This window comes from Nannobrachium achirus (genome assembly GCF_963921795.1).
Source record: "Nannobrachium achirus genome assembly, chromosome: 15".
NCBI lineage: Eukaryota > Metazoa > Chordata > Actinopteri > Myctophiformes > Myctophidae > Nannobrachium > Nannobrachium achirus.
The window spans coordinates 22,990,120-23,010,805 of record NC_137822.1 but is presented as its reverse complement, the minus strand read 5'-3'; the positions used below and the strand labels follow the sequence as shown (position 1 = coordinate 23,010,805).

At 41.2% G+C, this 20,686-nt stretch overlaps 1 protein-coding gene and 1 long non-coding RNA gene across 2 annotated transcripts in view; one reads left to right on the top strand and one right to left on the bottom strand.

Moving 5' to 3' along the window:
* garnl3 (GTPase activating Rap/RanGAP domain like 3) overlaps positions 1-20,686 on the top strand; it is a gene marked incomplete at both ends in the record, with an annotated part of 122,587 nt that overhangs the window by 63,832 nt on the left and 38,069 nt on the right. Inside the window, 5 exons of the mRNA XM_080742984.1 lie at positions 11,708-11,782; positions 13,009-13,108; positions 14,868-14,986; positions 16,404-16,468; positions 19,870-19,933. Coding sequence (XP_080599110.1) covers positions 11,708-11,782; positions 13,009-13,108; positions 14,868-14,986; positions 16,404-16,468; positions 19,870-19,933 — 423 coding nt within the window. The remainder of the gene's footprint in view (positions 1-11,707; positions 11,783-13,008; positions 13,109-14,867; positions 14,987-16,403; positions 16,469-19,869; positions 19,934-20,686) is intronic.
* Positions 2,311-3,563, bottom strand: LOC308299333. Its single transcript, XR_013962759.1, has 3 exons — positions 3,033-3,563; positions 2,666-2,758; positions 2,311-2,404 (listed from the first exon to the last, which is right to left on the bottom strand). It is a non-coding gene; the product is annotated as an uncharacterized lncRNA (long non-coding RNA).

Sequence of the window (20,686 nt, the reverse complement as noted above, 5' to 3'; positions counted from 1 at the left end):
TTCGAATACTTTGAGGTCGATTCATTCGAATACTAAAAATCACTATTCATGAATGCCCTACTACTCACACACTCTGTCTTCATGAGTAGGTAGGGCTGTCACCATTATGACATTTTACATGACGATTAGTTGTCACTCAAATAATTGCGATTCATTATTTAATTGTCTTTTTGTCATTGACATTACATTTCTGTTTGGCTTTTAGGCTTTTAAGTTGCACATGGCAGATATGACACATACACTAAATAATATACAAAGAAATTACTGACATATTTGACAACTTTATACTTAATAAAGAACATTGATAGTGGAAATAGCCAAGCTCACAACGCGTCGCGATAGCTTGTAGATCGACTATTTCCACTATTTTTTTTAATGTTTGAAAATATATGAACGTTTTTTTAACATGGAAACGATTATGACGATTATGACAAAACAATTGTGATTATGTAAAATAATTGTGTTTAGGCGATTATGTAATAATTGTGACAGGCCTATAAGTATGATGAATTCAGAGGACAAATTTCAATGTGCAAAATGTACAATGACAATAGAATATCCCAACACCTAAAAGGAGACTTAATTAAAATCATCTTAAAATGAAAAAAATCTGTCTTCTCTCTAGAGCCCGAACAATGCCATATTTTTTGACCGATGCCGATGTTTGCCGATGGAGAGTGCTAGACCTCCGATTACCGATGGTTAACCGATGTTTTGTAATAATATCAAATAAAATAATAATAAATAGCCTAAATTTCAAAAACTTTTTACCTTTTTTACCTTTTTTTCCTTTTTTACCAATGGTCCAGGGACCACCAGTGGTCCTTGAAGGGTTTCCTGGTGGTCCCCAGTAAAATGATGGAGATTTGGTAACCAAATGGACCCTTTATAAGATATTTAACTCATGAGTGTAAAATGAAACCCAATGGATCCTTATGGGCAACGACAATATCTTTATATTACAAAAGAGTAAGTGATCTACTTCCGGGTCATGTATCGCTAACTTAAATACCAAACCACTTGGCCAAGATGTACTACATATGTACACTCTAAAAACAAAAACTAGGCTCTACTCAATTTTATTGGTGAAACATTTTTACACTAAAAAATATTGAGTAAATATTACTGTTATGAAATCAGGTAGATGATACTCAATTAATTTGAGTAAAAGTAACCAAAACTTTTACGTACTTATTAACAACGAAAATTGAGTACAATGACCTAAAGAAATTGAGTAGATATAATTAAATTATTCAGTCAATGCCACAAAAGACTACAAGTAAATACATTGAAATATTAAGTAGATCTAATTGAATATTAGAGTATGATTTAACAAAACAAATATGTCACATTTACTTTATTCATTTACTTTTATTGATTTAATTCATATAGTACCATTTACCCCTTTCATTTACTTTACCTTTTACTCCAGGAGTACATGATGTCAAATGAATACACATGAAATAATTATGCAGATAATTATGTTTTTAATCAACTAATTTTGACCAGTGTAACACCACATCAAGTATGAACATTCAACATACTTTAGTATGTAAATGACATGCAACAATGCCTGCAAAAACAATATGTTTAAAGATAATGATCAGGAAAGGGGTATCCCTGACACTTTTAAAATTCTGTTTACTAAAGAGCAGTGTGTGTTCACAATACTGTATATAAGTACCTCTAATTGAACTGTGCATACTGTAAGTAAGCAGTCTGTCAAACATTATGCACCATAAGAACAATGAGCCCATCAAATGAACAGTAAGTCATAACCACAAAATACATTAAAGACAGTCAGAGGCCATTTGGCATGAAAGAAAATCACAACTTGGAATATGAAATAATAAATAAGCATTTACAGTAGCTCAACATTTAAACATATTGACTATGCACACGTGTAATGTCTATATGCTAAACTGACCTGTTTGCATTATGACTCGAATGCACCAGAAACAAACACTTTACATTAACTAATTACTATCAGCAACAAATACCATTGCAAAAATGCTGTTTTGACAATAAATCCACTTTCAGTAGGTTATACCCACTTTCTGAGAGCATCTTGCTGAACAGTAGTCGGCAAGCAGACATTTTTTCAGTCTCTGAACTTTGGCTGAAAGGTGTCCAGGATCCAACTCAACTAGTACTTTTTGGAACATCTCAAGACCATATCTGAGGTTCTTGGGGTATCTCAGATTAAAGGCATAGAACAGTCCCAACAGATAGCAGCAGACCCCCAAGATTGTTGAGGGCAGTGATGCCCTTAATCACAATACCTACATCAGTAGGTTCATTCATTGAGTCCTCTTGGTTCTGCAGCAGGTAGATCTTCATCTTCATCATCACCTCCTCTGTCAACTTCTCTTCTACTCTGACAGGTGCACCAGCAGCTTCCTTCCTGCACACAGATAATTGTTTAGAGCTCACTTTCAGGCTAAATGTTACAAGACACACAGACACACATTGAGCAATCCTAGCTGTCTCCACACATGCAGCCCTGGGCATAATCTTGAATCAGTTGGACCAGACATGCAACGGATGCAACAGCCATTCAGCCAATGTCACAACCTCATTCTCTGGACATCACTATGCTGTTCCTTTGCATGTGATGGTCTCATCCACGATGACATTAAAACGTCAAAACATTTATTTTACTAACTTGAAAGTCCTTGATCTTGACACTATCTTCTTCCAGATGGTCGATGAGACATCGGATGATGACCTCTCGTGTTCGTTGATTGGGGATTCCTCTCTGCAGAATAGAAAAATAATTATTTGAACAATAAAGAAAAAGTATGACTGCACTTTCATAACTAACATAAACTTTGGCAATACAATTGTTTCCACAACCCAGTTTTAGCAACGGAAGCTGGGAGACTGTCCTTAGTAGGACATACATTTAGAAATGAATAATCAGGAGAGAGAGAGTTGCAGGGGATAAAGATGAGTTTAATTAATATAGTAATTATTGTCATTAGCCAGGTGAAATATAATTAAAGCAGTTAGAGTAAATGAAAGTTTCATACCTGAAGTACAATACTCATTTGTGCCCAAACTGCCCTTCTTGGACTGGAACATGGACAGTAGTTTGGGGGTATAGAAGTCCAACATTGCCATACATTTTGGCTCAAGATTCAGTGTGGTGATCATCCTGAACTTTGCACTAACCTGGAAGACAGAGATGAGGGGAAGAGAGTAAAAAAGAAGACATGTAGATAATAATGTAGGCCTATACCTGTGCATTTTATCTTCATTGTACACACCATTGTATGCAGCTGTGCATAGCTTGTAATAAATGCAAAAAGTCACAATGACTAGAGGGCTTGCACATTTCTCTCACTGTAACCTTAACTAGCTGCAAACCTTTGTAAAGAACATAAGTTATACCCAATACATTTGTGTAGCCTATATGCACAAAGATACAGTAAATCTACTTACCAATATTTGCAAACACTCTCCAGGTTTCTTGTTGAAGAAGATGTGTGCTGCTGCTGTTTGTTGACAGAATGTTCCAGTAGAACTTTCCCATGAACCCTTGTGTACAATTTTGAATCTTAGTCATATCTACTCAATTGTTTAAGTTGTTGTGAGAGATGAAAGATTATTAAGTTGTAATGAATAATAATTAAGGGTCTTTTTAAATTGATCCATATAAGTACTCCATACTCAAATATTATGAAGGAAAATTACCAAAACAAATTGAGTATAATTCATGAATAAAATCAGTTGGTCAAATACTCATTTATTCTCATGAAATTAACTCAAATAATATATGTACATCTAACTCAAAAAGAACAGTTGGATTTTTACTCATTTTGTTTGGTGTGACCTACTCAAACAATCACATACATGATATTCAGTGATTTTATTGAGTAAATATAACTTTTTCTAATAGTGCTATTTACTCGGTCACAGAAATCTTTCTTAGAGTGTACTAAATATAGCTTAAAAATTCAAACACCCATGTCACCTTTGCAAGATGTTGTTTCCAAACCTCTGTATACAGTTGTATTCGTTATTACCCTCATATTTTGCCTCTGTATAAAATAGTCCGCCGGTCAAATATGTCCGACCGGAAACGTGCGCTGCGGCACAATAGTTCCGCCACAATAGTTCCCCCCAATTCTTTTTTTTTTTTTATGTTTTTTTTTTTTTTTTTTTTTAAGTTATACCAAATCTTAAAATGGTCCTAGCTGTTAAATCGCTAAAGTTTTAGAACCCCCACTCCGTTATTTTCAGCTTCTAAAGCCTTCTCTTTATATGTTTTCTATGATCCCTGCCCGGGACCGGTTTTCGCGGAAGAATTGCGTCATCACACTACCGGCCAATCACAGCGAGGGTTATACACTGCCGGCCAATCACAGCGCAGAACATACACTGCCGGGCTCTCTGGTGGGTTTAGGAAACACGCCTTCAGGAAGTACACTGCAGTGTTTACACTGGAGGAGTCTAGCATGTAACTCCCCAACCGCTGCTCGTAGAAGGACACGGGAGACCTCATTGAAAGCGTCTCGGCGAGGCGAGGCGGACGCGGTGGTCTGACGGCCCGGTCCGCGAGCGAAAAACGGACGAAAAAAGCAAACGCGACCGCGGTTTGCTATACTGCTACAGACCACCAGTTGAGCAACTTACACAGTATAGCTTTAACGTTTTTTTTTTTTTTTTTTTTTTGAAACTTTTTTTTTTTTTTTTTTACTTTTTTTTTAACTTTTTTTTAATTTTTATTATTATTATTTTTTTTAACTAGATGTGAGCGGCCCGAAGGGCCGCGACCCTCTAGTATTATACGTTTTGGGTCTGAGTGGTTAAATGTCATCAAATGGTGGTCTAATATTACTTATAAGAACGACCGATACATCGGAGAGATAATGACCGATGTCCGATACTGACATCGGGGTCTAAAAACGACCGATATATCGGTTTGACCGATATATTGGTCGGGCTCTACTTCTCTCTAGTGTCCGAGTGTCCAGAGACCAGGCTGAGACACATCTTTAGAAATCACATTTGAATTGCACTTCAAACCACTTAGGAACATTTTTCAAATCTGATCAAGAAATCTGTTTCCATGGGTTTTTCTGCTGTTCATCTGCAAAGGCCTAAAGGCTAAGATTTGGGTTGCCAGTGTGAATCATATCCTTGCGCCTACCATTCACTAGAATACTTTGAAAGAATACTATTGCATCTCCTAAAACAGTATTATGAAAAACTCAAGTTGCTGTATCAGTGCAAAGTTTTTCATGTCAAGAACCCTTCAAATTTGATGTATTTGGCCGCCGACCCCCATCTGAAAATATTTAGTTCCAAGGACCCCCAGAAGCAAAGTGTTCAGTAATATATATATAATATATATATATTACTGAACACTTTGCAATCTCTGATATATATATTATATATATCAGAGATTGCGTTAGACCGGAAATTGCCGGATTTGACCGATTTATAATGACAAAGACCGGAAAATATAAACCTCATCGGACATAAGGACCGATTGAAAATGACACGGCAGTTCACCGCAAATCTCTCTCTCTCTCTCTCTCTCTCTCTCTCTTTCTCAATGTCTCTCTCTCTCTCTCTCTCTCTCTCCCTCATCACTCTCTCTCACATGCACGTCTGGTTGCACAAACACACACGGGTTAAGTTACACTTTTTCCTGTAAATAATAACCTGTGTGAAATAAGCTGCATTGGGAGGTGAACGGGAGACACTTTATTGTGAAGGTAAGACAGGAAATGATAGTTGTTGCTGGGTAGGCCTAGTTGTCGGTTTGTTATGTTGTCGCTATGCTCTCTATGAGCTGCCTTGGTTTTGGAATATGAGCGCGCAGTTTAAGTTATAGTACATGAATGGACAGTCAAAAATAAGTTGTATTATCAGAACTGTTTAGCCTAAACATTAATTTGCGAATGGGGCGCTGGGGGAGAGAGAAGACAGCAGTCCATTTCAGCGTCATTTTGCAATGCGCACTGTGAACCCATGGGAATTATTGAAGGCACGCAGGACAACTACAACCCATATAAAACAAACTTTATACACTCGATTGAAGTTCTTTATGAGGAGATGTTATGGAAACTGTACAAGATCACCATCAAAGCATTTTCAACCTTCCCAAAGTTGCATAACAGAGATGCAGGATGATCGTGACCACTCGACCATACTAGTGAGTAGTCTATAATTGATTCCTTTCTGGCCAGATTAATCTATCAACCTATGAAACATTGCGCAGACCCCACTTTCAGACTATTTCTCATTATTCTGTACATTATTATGTGTTGGCCTGAAATATGATGCAGAACAGAAACAACTTGTTATGAAACCATGCAGTATCTGTGCAAACACACAGCCTGCGTGAGTAGTCCAATATAATTAATTTCCTTATGCAAGATGATCGATCATCATCAAAACTTACAGCTTCGGAAGCTGTATGTTTTTTGTACAGCCTACTACTCCTTTACATTCAATTAGTTCAGTCCCAACTATACAGCAGGACTTAAACTGTTGTTATTGGCTATGTTTTTGCACCTGCTTGTCATTCATGCATTAAAATTATTATGTCCGGTATTTTTATCAGATGTCCGATAAATTTTAATCATGCCGGTCACGGTGACCGGCTGTTAAAAATCCTAGCGCAACCTCTGATATATATATATATATATATATATATTTTTTTTTTTTTTTTTTCTTTCCTCGCATTCCCAAGCTAATAATGTGATGACCGGAAGTGGTTCCCTATGGAGCCTGCTTTGTTCCTTACGGAGACACAAAGAGTCTCCTTCAAATTATTGGCTTACAAAAAAATATCCATGAATTCAAGTGTCCCGGGGGTGAGTAATCGATAGGAAAAAAAAAGTCATTTCGGGGGGTGAACTATCCCTTTAAGCATTGGACGGCTCCCATGTTCAATCCCCCTGCCCTGGATTACTGGTGTTGAAGTGTCCTTGAGCAAGACACCCCCCTGTGCACCCTGGTTGATCCCCTGCAGTCCAGCATTCTGTGAGAACCACGAGCGAGGCATGAAGAGAGCCCCACTGGTGAGATCAATGATGCTATCAACGGTCACAAAAGCAATTGATTGAATCTCTCCCTCCCTCTGTTAGGCTGCAGAGGGGGTTGTGGGGTGGGGTGGGGGGGGGGGGGGGGGAGGGGCTCCCTGCACTGGGCCAGAAGATCTGTGATACCGTCTTCGGCTGTCGTCTGGCGGAAAACCTCGGATGTCCAGAACCGTTATACAGTACGTTTCAGGAAATCGGGGGGAATAAAAAGAGAACCTGTTGTATGTTCTAGTGGATCCGATGTAGTTGTTGTTCAGTCACATGCTCTTGATTCTACACAAATGCCTTCTCACAGATTTTTTTTGCAAAAAAAAAAAAATCTAAAGTCGGAGATGTATAAGCTTTAAAATAGCAGCATGTCACTTCATGCTGCGAGCTTATACGTCTGCTATTTTTTAATAGCTAATGCAAAACATCTAAAAGGACACTGATGCTTTCCTGTCTTGTTTTAAGATTTGTTTTTGGGCTTTTATGCCTTTATTGATAGGACAGTAGACTGACAGGAAATGGGGGGAGGGATGGGGAGTGAAACGCGGCAAAGATTGTCCGGATTGGGAATCGAACCGGCGACGCCGCCAGGCATCCATGCCTTTGTGGCAATGCCAAGGTGGTATGCGCCTGGACCAGTAGGCCAGCTATTTTTGTGTGGCATTATTTTACAGGGTAAAAAATGGAGATACAAGGTTTCTGCCCGACAGCGACAATAAACATTACCAAGATAAACCAATCTCGCGCCTCGCCACTGCTACAAACCGCCTCGCAAATGGCCTCCTGGCTGTAAGTGGCCCGCCCGTCCACGCCAAAACGCCAGCCCTCGCGAAACGTCCGACAACGATCAGCCGTCGTCGTGGCTGGATCCTCGCCAGAGTGGTGTTGACTTCTAGTTTCTCCTAAAGCCCACGTGACACACGGGATAAACACAGGAAATCAATTGGAGTGTGTGTGTGTGTGTGTGTGTGTGTGTGTGTGTGTGTGTGTGTGTGTGTGTGTGTGTGTGTGTGTGTGTGTGTGTGTGTGTGTGTGTGTGTGTGTGTGTGTGTGTGTGTGTGTGTGTGTGTGTGTGTGGCTCCCCGTCTTGTTCCAGTGCGGCGGGGGCTCCTCTCCTTCGCTCCCTGTGGGCCTCTGGGAAATCTACAGCCTCCCTCGGCGCTCCCAGGGCTCAATTGTGTTTGTGAAGTGATGTTCGAGGCATAGCCCTAAAATGGGAGCTATTGAGGGGTGTGTGTGTGTGTGTGTGTGTGTGTTGGGGGGGGGGGGTACACACAGTAGAGATGGCTATTATTCATTTATCATTTGTCTTTTTTTCCTTTCATTACACGTTGCTTTCTCTCGCTCTCTCCCCCTCTCTCTCTCCCCCCCTCGCTCATCCTCAGCCATCCCCTCCTCCTCCTCTCTCTTCCTCACTCCCTCCCCTCCCCTCCCCTCCCCTCTCCTCCGTGTCTCTCTTTGGCAGTGGCAAGGTATTTTATGGCATGTTTGTTAAAGCCTCCCACAACCGTGACACACACACGCACACGCACACGCACTCCCCACAGTCACACACATACAGTACCAAGCCCATAAGGAATGATTGGAGCACAAGCTTTTCCTCTTTGTCACTCTAGTGCTGATGCATGATTTAGAAGCATGTGGCACGCACGCACGCACGCACGCACGCACACACACACACACACACACACACACACACACACACACACACACACACACACACACACACACACACACACACACACACACACACACACACACACACACACACAGAATCCATAAGGCTCTTAACCTTTCCTCTCCTCTCTTATTGTTCATTCTCACACAGAGGCTTTATGCACAGGCAGCAACAACACACATCTTTTCTTCTACACAGAAAAGCTCTCTCTCCCCCGGTCTCTCTCTCCCTCTTTCCCTTTCTCTCTCTCCTCTGCTCTGGCTCTCTCACCCCTCTCTCTTCACATAGAGTACATACATGCATTGATATACAGTACATCAGGGGTCTTCAACAGGGTGTCCTCAGAGTTATTACAGGGGGTCCTCCAAATCTGTGTGTGATAGAAACCTTTTTTTCTCCTTTTTTATATTAACCACTTGAACTCTAGAGTTCATATTCAGAGAACTTTTGCTGAAAATAGCTGATCTACAATAGCTGATCTACAAGCTCACAATGCCTCGCGCTGCGAGGCGTTGTGAGCTTGTAGATCAGCTATTTTCGGCAAAGAGGTTTGGTGTGGAAAAAGAGCAGGCCAAGTACAGAGTGAAAGGTCAACTTTGTTAAGTATTGACGGTTCAAGTGGTTAAATATCTGAGAACACAAATTGACATGAATCCAAAATACACTGATGATTGTGCTGTCAAACGATGAAACTATATGGAATCTACGAAACGGTTGTGGGGGTACCTGCTTCATCTCTCTCTCAACTAAGGGGTCCTTGGACTGAGACCCCTGTTGTACATGCTCAAATGGTCTGGTTAGGTGCATTGACTCTCAGATAGTCAGATTAGGTGCTGCTCAGTGCTCATACAGTAGTTATTATCTTGTGAGCTTGTAGATATGCTAATTTCACTAGTTTGGGTCCCGGTTCAATGTGTAATTTCTCTTTTGGGTCACAGGCTAAAAAGTTTGGGAACCACTGCTCTACATAGCCATAGTCCTCTGCAGTCTGCATACTCTCTCTTACGCACGCACGCACGCACGCACGCACGCACGCACACACACACACACACACACACACACACACACACACACACACACACACACACACACACACACACACACACACACACACACACACAGAAGAAAGAGGACGACTGCAGCAGGAAACACACAGCCATATTTGCCTGATATGCAGATCAGCCGGAGAGTGTGAGAGCTTTACAAGCGCAGTAAACCACGGCAGGCATGTGACATCATGACAGGCCTTTCTTTTCTTTATTACCTCAAATTACAATCTCTCAGTAATATCATTTGCATAAAGGGGAGCCAATAAACCGCCGTCATTAATCATCCGCGTCTGTCTCTCAACCACATGAACCCCTCTACGCCGCCGCCCCTTACACTCCGCTCTGGGAAAATAGCAGTTCTACACCAGCTCAAGTGAGCTTGTAGATCGGATATTTTTAGGCGAAGGGATTTGTGGAGGCGGGGGATAAGGAGGGGATCAAGTACAGATGCAGAGGGGAGGGGGGGGGGGGGTCGTCACCAAAAGGTTTTTGTATCAGTGTTGATTTCGTCGACTAAAACTATGACGAAAAATGTTTGTCGAATGAGTTTTTTTCACTGATGAAAACTAAATAAAAACAAAATAAAAACTAAGCTGTGATGACTAAAACTAAGACTAAATATAAAGACAATTTCGTCAACAAAATAAAAACTAGACTAAAACGTAAAGCGTCGCGCTGCGACGCGTTGTGAGCTTGTAGATCTGCTATTTTCAGCACAGAACCAAGTGTAAAATCAGTCATTACGATGTCATCAAGGCCTGCCAAAATACATTTTCGTTGACTAAATCAACTGTAGATTCAGTCGACTAAAATTTGACTAAAACTAAAATGTTTCAGGTGACTAAATTATGACTAAAACTAAATCAAAATTTGTTGTCAAAAACAACACTGTTTTGTATAGATTTTATAATAAAGTACATTCCTTTACCTGGAAAATGATGTGCAGGTTCTACCGATCCCTTATTTTCTTTGGCCTAACACCTGCTGTCGATGGGTGTGTAAGTACGATAGCATGCACATTTTTACAAATATTGAACCAATAAAAAGTATTTAAGAAGCGCTTCTGAGTGCACAGTGAGTACCATGTCTCTCTGATCATCAGTGAGATGTGGAGCGCCTTGCCGTGAAGCAACAATGTCAAACCAAGTTTGGTGAGAGACGTCAAAGCTCAGAATTACAGCCAGGTATTTTCTTTTTCTTTTTTTCTTTTTTACAATGGTGTATGAGTCACTGTTGCCCGCAAGGAGGATGCTGCTCTCAGCATTGTCATTGTGTTGTGTCTATAAGGACAATTGAAGATAAAATACATTACTTTCACAGCTCTTTATGGTTTTTATGTACATTTCCTCTTCCCTTCCTGTCGTCCTTCATACACAACGCTGTGACGTGTTGTGAGCTTGTCGTTCGGCTATTTTTTCGACAATAACAGAAAATACACTAGCAGAGAGCCCTGATGAACTCCGCTCAACCATAATCAGGCTTAAGTGTTTAGCCCTGTATTATACTTCACCTTCACCTAGTGAAAACTCAAAATGACAAAAGAAACAGGGAGAAGACGGTTGGGGTGGTGGTGTGGGCAGGGGTGGTCATTAAAAAGTGACACAGGAATTGTCTGTCAAGAGGAAGTGAACAGAAAGACATACATACAGTATATAAAAAAGGGAACGATGTCATGGTGTGTATGGCAAATACAGCATACATGTGTTATAGGACTCATGCAGCCGTGTCTGCCTTTGTTCCTCTTTGTAATTAATGTGTTAATCTTCCCTCGGCACATAGCTTGTCAGGTATTTTATTTTAATCATCTGTCTGTCTGTCTGTCTGTCTGTCTGTCTGTCTGTCTGTCTGTCTGTCTGTCTGTCTGTCTCTGTCTCTGTCTCTGTCTCTGTCTCTGTCTCTCTCTCTCTCTCTCTCTCTCTCTCTCTCTCTCTCAGCTCATCTCCAGTGATGCAGATGGGGCCATTCAGAGAGCAGGGCGCTTCAGGGTGGAGAATGGCTCATCAGATGAGGTATATGACGCACGCACGCACGCTCCCTTGCTCACTCACTCACTCACTCACTCACTCACACACACACACACACACACACACACACACACACACACACACACACACACACACACACACACACACACACACACACACACACACAGGTCCTTATATTACCCCTCAAATCGGGTGACCATAATTTCAAAACCCCAAAACCGGAAACCCTTACTTAATTACACAAACCACGTTTATGTCATGCACATGTTTGCCTCCACGGCGTTCTCATCAGAACGGGGGTTAATTAGAACACTTCCCCAAATAGCCATATAGCCTCTGGCTGCTGTCCACAGCGTGACGCCGCGTGACATTTTTGTACGTGTTTGACAAAAATGACATGCCCAAAATAGGGACGCCCCCAACCGAAGGAATTGAAATTGAAATGAAATGAAATTTGTATACTGTAGTATACACCTAGTGATAATAATAATGAAAGGGACTGAACACTAAAAAAATGTCTATGTAAGTGCTGAAGCGCTATTCTTTTTTATTATAGTGAAAACCAGGACATTTTAGTGTAATACATATTGTCATTGTCGGGTGGAAACCTTGTATGTCCAAAACCGTTTGTTTTGTATTTATAATTTTTAAAAATGATTTAAAATAGTGAAAATAGCCGAACTACAAGCACACAATGCCTCGCATCGCGAGGTGTTGTGTGCTTGTAGATCTGCTATTTTCACTAGTTTTGTGCGACAGACTGGTATGGTGAAGCAGGGCTTTACTTTACAAAAAACACACACATTCGAAAATTGGAGATACAAGGTTTCTGCCCGACAGTGACGTTATATTTGTTTTGACAATATATGTGATAACTGTGGACATAATGCAGCTTGAAACCATGACATAACCAGGTCTGCTCACTGTACCCTCAAAGCATGATGGGAGTGATTCTGTCTGAATATCAACACTGGCAGCACATTTTCATACCGTTCACAATTTGATCTGTTTCAATATGATTTGATTTGCAACGGCATGTTTGGTCCTAACGATGACGACGACGTCGCTGGCGTAGATTCGCACACACAGCAGGCAGGGGTGTAATCTGGGCTGAAAAAAATCGAAATGGCATTTTGTACTAATAGAAAAGTGTGCGTGCGTGGGTGCGTGCGTGCGTGGGTGCGTGCGTGCGTGTGTGTGTGCGTGCGTGTGTGTGTGCGTGCGTGTGCGTGTGCGCTTGCACGTGACAGGGCATGGACTACACCCCAGGAACCTGGAGAAGAACCGACGTCCATCTGGAGAACCCTGAGTACCACACCAGATGGTTCTTCAAATACTTCCTGGGAAAAGGTGCATTGTGCTTCTATCTATTCATAGATATACACGCCATTAACACGAGTCCCATTCTACAAATGCCTTTTAAAATCAAACAGTAACAACCTAATGTTGCTGAACTTGCTGTATCAGTGGTTCTCAAACCTTTTCATGTCAAATATATGCATTTGGCCACGGACCTCCATGTCAAAATATTTGGTTCCAGGGACCCCCCTAGAAGCATAGATTTAAAGCCATACTGTGTAAGTTGCTCACCTAGTGGTCATTAGCCCTATAGCGAACCGCGGTCGCGTCCGCGTCTTTCGGCCGTTTTTCGTACCTTCAGACCCCCGCGTCTGCCTCCACCTCGCTGAGATCTATCTTTGGAGGGGTCCCTTGTTCCTGTGCGTTCAGTAATTCCAGAGATACACTCCTTCACCCTGCCTGGTAGGCGAAATTACCTAGAGACTGGATGGTACAAACCGGCGACAACAAAATGGCGACCCCACTTCAAGATGCGATGTGATTGGCCGGCAGTTGTATAACCCTCGCTGTGATTGGCCGGTAGTGTGATGACGCAATTTTCGCGCGAGAACCGGTCCCCGGCAAGGATCTCAGTTTACATATAGAGAAGGCTTTACAGGCTGAAATTCACGGCGCGGATCTTCTAAAACTTTTGTGTTTTAATAGTTAGGAGAATTTTAAGATTTGTTTTATAAAAAAAGTTACATAGTACAACTTTAAGTAAAACATATATCAAGAGATATACTCAGCTTCTCACACACATTGTGCATTGGCAGAATCCTCCCTCATAGTAGAATAAAAGTGCGCTGTGACCGTGCCCTTAGAGTGGTTAAACTAAAATGACACAATGCTTTCCAGCGTCCCCACGTGCCTGCATAATTCATGTGATTAATACTACTTAGGTTTTTATGGGTGTATAAATAGTAGTAGGAAACATGTTTGTATAGGAAATGACTAGTTTTTTAGCTTAGTTTTAGACCGTCTTTAAAAATCTTCTCAAGGAATGCCTTGAATTACAGTATAGGAGCTGAAATTAAAAGTTTGCTTAGTTTGAACGATTATGACCCTCTTCTGATACGATGGTGGCTGAGGCATTGTTGTGTGCAGATAGGATACTAGCAGCAGCCCTACTGAAGCCAAAATGCTGTGTTGCTTAGTGTGTAGTGTACAGTATGCGAGGTGTGAGGATGCATTTGCACACTCACTTGTAAACTGTTATGCAAAGTAGCCACTTGGGGTTACCATTTACTTGGCTCATGAATCGAGGGGGACACGCGTTCTAGCGTGCACATCTGTACCGTACCTGTGCGTGAGCGTGAAAGATTATCGTGGGAATGCCGTGGTGTCCCGTGTAGCAACAAAAACACCCATGTTGCTGGGGTTTGAATGGAGGTGGATAAAGCTACTCTCACTACTTTAAAAAAATGATATATATATACTGTATATAAAAAGAAAAAAATATATTAAAAAAACTATAATAAATATATTCACGTTATATATTCACTGATATATACTGTATATAAAAAGAAATTTATTTATTAAAAAGAAAACGTATAATAAATATATTCACGTTTGTTCAAAAAATAGCAGATCTACAATCTCACCACGTGGCACAAAGTATATCTGCTATTTTTTTTTTTACCATGACACACTATAGCTAAAATCTAAAGTGACACGCTTTCCCGATTTTACTGGCTTAAGCATGAATGCATGCATGCGTGCATAAATAACACAAGATTGTTTGTCCTCTCTCTCTCTCTCTCTCCTCCAGTCCATCAGAACTACGTGGGCACAGACGCAGACAAGAACCCCTTCTACCTGTCAGTGGTTCTGTCTGACCAGAACAACCAGCGGGTCCCGCAGTACCGAGCCATCCTCTGGAGAAAGAGCGTGAGTCAGTCCACACCCCCTCTGGGCCCTGTCTGGAACAGCGGTCCTCAAACCTTTTCATGTCTTATTAGCCTCAGGCCTTCAGTTGGAGCTGCTCCAGGATGTACTGTACCTCCGCCTAATCACATTGATTAGGCTTATCTACCTTCACATTCATTCAGGACGTCGTTCCTGAACCAGACATCTTTTGTTTGGGTTTGTTTTGACTTGATTTGGTCTAATTTTCGTTTGGCTTTCAAGGCAGTTCAGCTTGGCTTTGTTTTGGGGCTATTTTGGTTAGGTTAGCTTTGGCTTCATTTGGCTTTCTCCTCTGAAATGTCGTATTGCTGTAATGCTGTATTATGTAACTTCTGCGCGAATAAAATGTTATTTTGTCCAATCCGTATGGTAGAGGATGTTAATACAATGTAGTAATACAACTGGGGTGGTTGTATTTGGTCTGCCTGCTCTTCCGTCGAGACATTTAGATCCTGTGTCTAGGCTGGACGCGATCCTGGGAGCAAGCAGGCATGGGCTCTGCTGGTTCTGTGGTAAAAATGTCAGCACTTGTGCAGGCGACCCTGGTCCAAATCTGGGATATAACGGGAAAGTTATCCTACATAGTGCAAGCGGCGTTCCCAATTCTGAACGCCGCTCATAGCCAATACGGCCGTTCGTTCTTTTACCTTATTGATGTCCGTAAGCTGATGAGGGGTCGCGTCGCCGTGTACAGTAAAAACATCTCCCGTACCGCTGCTCTCAAAAATCCACTACACGTTAGCATCAATGGAGTAACAAATCACTTCCTTGTTATTTTCTCTGCATCTGTTGCTCTGAAGCGATTCAGTGGTCTGAATGGATGGCAGCCGAGCGCGGCCAATTCACATTAATTCTTGCATGAGGCTGCCCTCTGCTGCCAGTATGGCCAAAGTACATAATATGTAATAATAAAAAAAAAAGAAAATTAATAGTTCTTTTTCTATAATGTCGCAAAGGTAAACTGCTTTTTGCTGGCACCATACCCAATAAATAAATAATAACATCTGGCAGTAAAACTGTTAAGTTAATACTCCCCCTTTGCATGGTAGTAGAAATCCACGGATAAGGAGGAATATACTGTACATACCTGCTCAAATATATCCATGAATATTGACTTTTACCGTAGTAAATTAATCACGTTAACAACCTAGTCTTAGTGAAAGTGCTGTACTATGACCATTTTGTTTCTGTCCATACCAAATCTCTTTGTCAAAAAATAGCCAATCTACAAGCTTGTAGATCGGTTATTTATGTTCCCCCCAGAATAGGCGATCTGGGTGGTTAAAACAGGATATTGTTTCATATATTGTTTCATTATCCAGACCTGGGTGAAAGTGGTTGTGAAAAGTGAGATCAGACTGTTTAACCTCCTATGTGTGTGTGCTTCTTGTTGCTTCAGGGTACGTTGAAGATAAGCCTACCCTACAGCCCCACCAAAACACTATCGGTCAAGTCCATCTTAAGGTGAGAATCATTTACCTTCAAGCCGCTTCCCAAGAGGACCCCGAGGCCAGGCAGTCCTTCAGGGGGCTCCCCAGCGAAATGATTGATTGTTGGGAACCAAATGGACCCTTTACAGGACTGTAACTCAGAGAGTTTATTAATGGAATCAATGGACAGATCTGATCCTTCGTGCTACTCTAGTGTTGGGTAGTACAGTGTGACAAATATCCCCCTTTCCTGCCATGTCTTCCCTCGCCAAACACTGGCCAATTATGTTTGTATAGATGCTCGATAAAGCCTGCTGCACCACGGTGTATTCGAACCCCCAGACTCCGCGGCGGTGGTCAGCTACTCTGCCTACTAGCATTTCTTTCTGCAGATTCTCCGTCTGGTGGAAATATTTTACTTTCTGACCAAAAGTAGGATTTTGCACAAAAGACGGGGTTCTGGTAGGTCTCCCACCACAGAGTATAAGCTTTCAACATCATTAAATCACCTTTGTTTTGGTTAGTAGTGAAATTATGTTCTTTATTTTGTACTACAAGTTTAACCCATTCAAAACGGGTACACAGAATGTGTATCATTATTTTATGCTTTAACTATTGAAAAATAGCAGATATACAAGCTCGCATTGTAGATCTTCTATTTTTGAAAAATCTTGAAAATTTGAATTTTGACCCGATTCTATAAGTGTCTTTTGAATCCTAAGATTTTTTGAAAAACTCTTATGTTTCTATGTCAGCAATCTGGCTAGCCATCGTCAAATAAAAGGTCCTTTTCACTTAACTGGAGCTCAGTTAGTCTGTTCTTGAGAGACTACTATGTGAGTGGTTCTCAAACTTTTTCATGTGAAGGACCCCTAGAAAGGTTTGCTTTGAAAATACATATATTCAAAGATTTGCACACATTTTCACGAAAAATAGCAGATCTACAAGCTTGTATATCTGCTATTTTTCACTGGTTAAATCATTCAATAATTCTAGGCCTAAATGGGTTAAATGTCGCAATAATAATGACAGGATGTTACAGTGTAGATTGACGTTCAAGAGATCAAATTCATATCACATAGGGGGCCTTAACGCATATCAAATTGGGGGTCCTTGAAATAAAAAAAAATCTTGAGAAAGTACTGTATATTAATTAGACCACTGTTTCTCAACAGGGCAAAAAATGAGCCCGGTAAACCACCCCGGTAGCGGAAATCGCATTTCAAATTGATTTCAGCGGAGGGTCCACTGAAATCGAATAAAATACGATTTCTGCTATTTCAGGCTACAAAAATTGACTTATGGGTCTGTATTCTGTAACTATTGAGAGTAGGCCTATACAATGGGTCTCCTGGTGCAGTGTTACGGGTCCATTTGGTTCCATTTGTGCACTCTCAGGGTTACAGACCAGGGACGTGCTGGCCATTGGGAAAAGCGGGACAACTCGCGAACGGCCGGTTCAGTTTCAAATGTATAAATTTTTTCGCAAAGCAAAGCCCTGCTTCATCATACAAGGCTGTTGCACAAAAGTAGTGAAAACAGCAGATCTACAAGCACACAACGCCTCGCACCGCGAGGCGTTGTGTGCTTGTAGATCGGCTGTTTTCACTAGTTTAAATCATTTTTAAAATGATAAATACAAAAAAAACACCCGACAACGACGAAATATAACAAAAAAAATGAGGGCCTCTCCAACTCTTTTTCCCGGGCTGAATCAGGGGCCCAGCATGTCCCTGTTACAGACCCTTGGTGGTCCCCAGACCACACGTTGAGGAAACAGTGTATTTAGATAGTCAGAGAAGCAGCACAGATGTAGGATTGTTACTTTCAACATTTCCAGTCTAAGAAAGGTCTCATCTAAGAACATAAAAGATAATCGGAGTCTGACAATTCTTTGAACAGAAATGTATTGTTTTGATTAGTGGCGGACTGGCGGGAGGTTACTCCCACAGCTGTGCATGAAACTGTCTCTTAGAGCAGTGGTACTCAAAATGGGGGTCCAGGGACCCCTAGGGGTCCTTGAGGGGAACCCTAGGGGCTCCTCAGCTAAATGAGTCAATATAGCATCAACATTTTAACCACAGTTACTGTATTTACATTGGCTATTTGGAAATAAGGGCTCTCTTGAAGCTCACAACGCACATCGCAACATTGTGAACTTGCAGACCTGCTTTTTTCAAATAAATCTTGAAGAAAAATGGACCCAGCTGTTGGGAACCGGAGCCATAGAGCAGTGGTTCCCACCATGTGGGTCGGGACCCCCAGGGGGGTCCACAAATTATTTGAGGGAGTCCCCAGATGATTAGCTTAAAGTGCAACGTTGTTTTCTCACAAACCAACAAAGTTTATGTGTATAGACTATAGAGGGTATCTGCACATTTCTGAAGTGACAATTTAAGGACTTTTTATTAATACCTCTAAAATAACAAATTAAACATTGGCCAAATTGTCAAATATTAGAGGCAGAAATTTTGAAAATAGCCGATCTACATTCTCACAACGCCTCGCAAAACGCGAGGCGTTGTGAGCATGTAGATCTGCTATTTTCACAATAGAACCGTGTTATACAAAATGTAATGCCTCAACTCTTATTGCTCGTCAGGGTGGGGGGGTCCCCAGTTAAAATATGATTATTTTGGGGGTCGCGGCCTGAAAAGGTTGAGAACCACTGCCATAGAGTAGCACCTTTGTATTCAGTACAGCCCCACCCATGCAGGCTGACGGGAGGGATTTCCTGAGCTTTATTAGTGGGTGTCGCCTGGGATCAGATGTCCATATCCTTCTATGTAACTGACCCTACCTATGGTTGACCGGAGGAGTCCCTCAGGGCTCTATCCTCTTCGTGGAAAATAGCAGATATAAACGCTCACAACGTGGCGCGATGTGAGCTTCTAGATGTGCTATATAAGTTTTGCCCAGAATACATATACATATACATATTATCCATTACCATTATTTTATGCTTTAACTATTGCTTTAACTACTCACAGTGTGAGTGCTGCGCTGCGAGCTTGTAGATCTGCTATTTTTGAATATATTGACCCGGTTCTACACATTTCTCCTAAATCCTAACAGATATTTGAAAAACGCTTCTATGTTTCTGTGTCAGTGGTTCTCACACTTATTTTTTCTTGTCAAGGACCCCTGTGTATTTGGCCGCCGAACTCCCATCTCGAAATATTATGTATCAGGGACCCCCCAGAAGTAAATAGCATATCTACAAGCTCGTCGCGCTGTGAGCTTGTACGTAGATCTGCTATTTTTTAATAGTTAAAACATAAAATAATTCCAGGTCTTATGTGTTAAGTGCTTGTCCGTCTATCCTGTTCCCCTCCGTCTCCTCCTCTGCTATACTAACTCTAACTCTGGCCTCCTCTCCTTCATGTTCCAGTATACTAACTCTAACTCTGGCCTCCTCTCCTTCATGTTCCACAGTGCAATGAACCTGGACAGGTTTGAGAAAGGTCCCAGGGAGATACTCAACCCAGAGATTCAGAAGGTGAGAATTATGCTACACGCACTGGTGTCAAGTAGCTAAGCACATTTACTCAAGTACTGTACTTTGTTTTTCTTTTCTTTTTTTTTCACTTTACTGGAGTATTTCCAATTATCAGTACTTTTACTCCACTACAATTATTTAAAAACGTTAGTTACTAGTTACTTTTTTGATTATTTTGATTATTACTACAAAACATGGATTAACCATTTCAGCCCTATACATTTCGGTCATTTGAAAATAGACGAAATGTAGCAGATCTAAAAGCTCACGATGCGTTGCGATGCGACACATTGTGAGCTTGTTGATCTGCTATTTGGTGTCGCATGTTGAAAACAGCAGATTGTTGCTGTCGGGGCAGAAACCTCTTCCATATTATAACTTTTTGTGTGTTTTTTTGTGAGTGTTTTCTTCTCCTTTTTTATTTTCATTATAAATGAATGCCCTACTTGATCATACAACGGCATCACACATGAAAGTATCAAGCGTGTAGATCTGTTACTTTTGCTTTCACAGTTTTGGGACATGAGGTTTCCATCCGACAGAGACTAGATGACAACAAGCTCACAGCGCGTTGCGTTGTTGTGAGCTTGTTGTATCTGCTATAACAAATTAACCTGGACTGCTCTTTTATACTTTAGCTATTGATTCATTTATTTTAAATCGTGACATTTTGTGCAAAACTTTGAATACATATTCTTTTAAAGAACATTTGTAACTCAAATATTTGCTTCTGGGGGGTACCTGATACGCTAC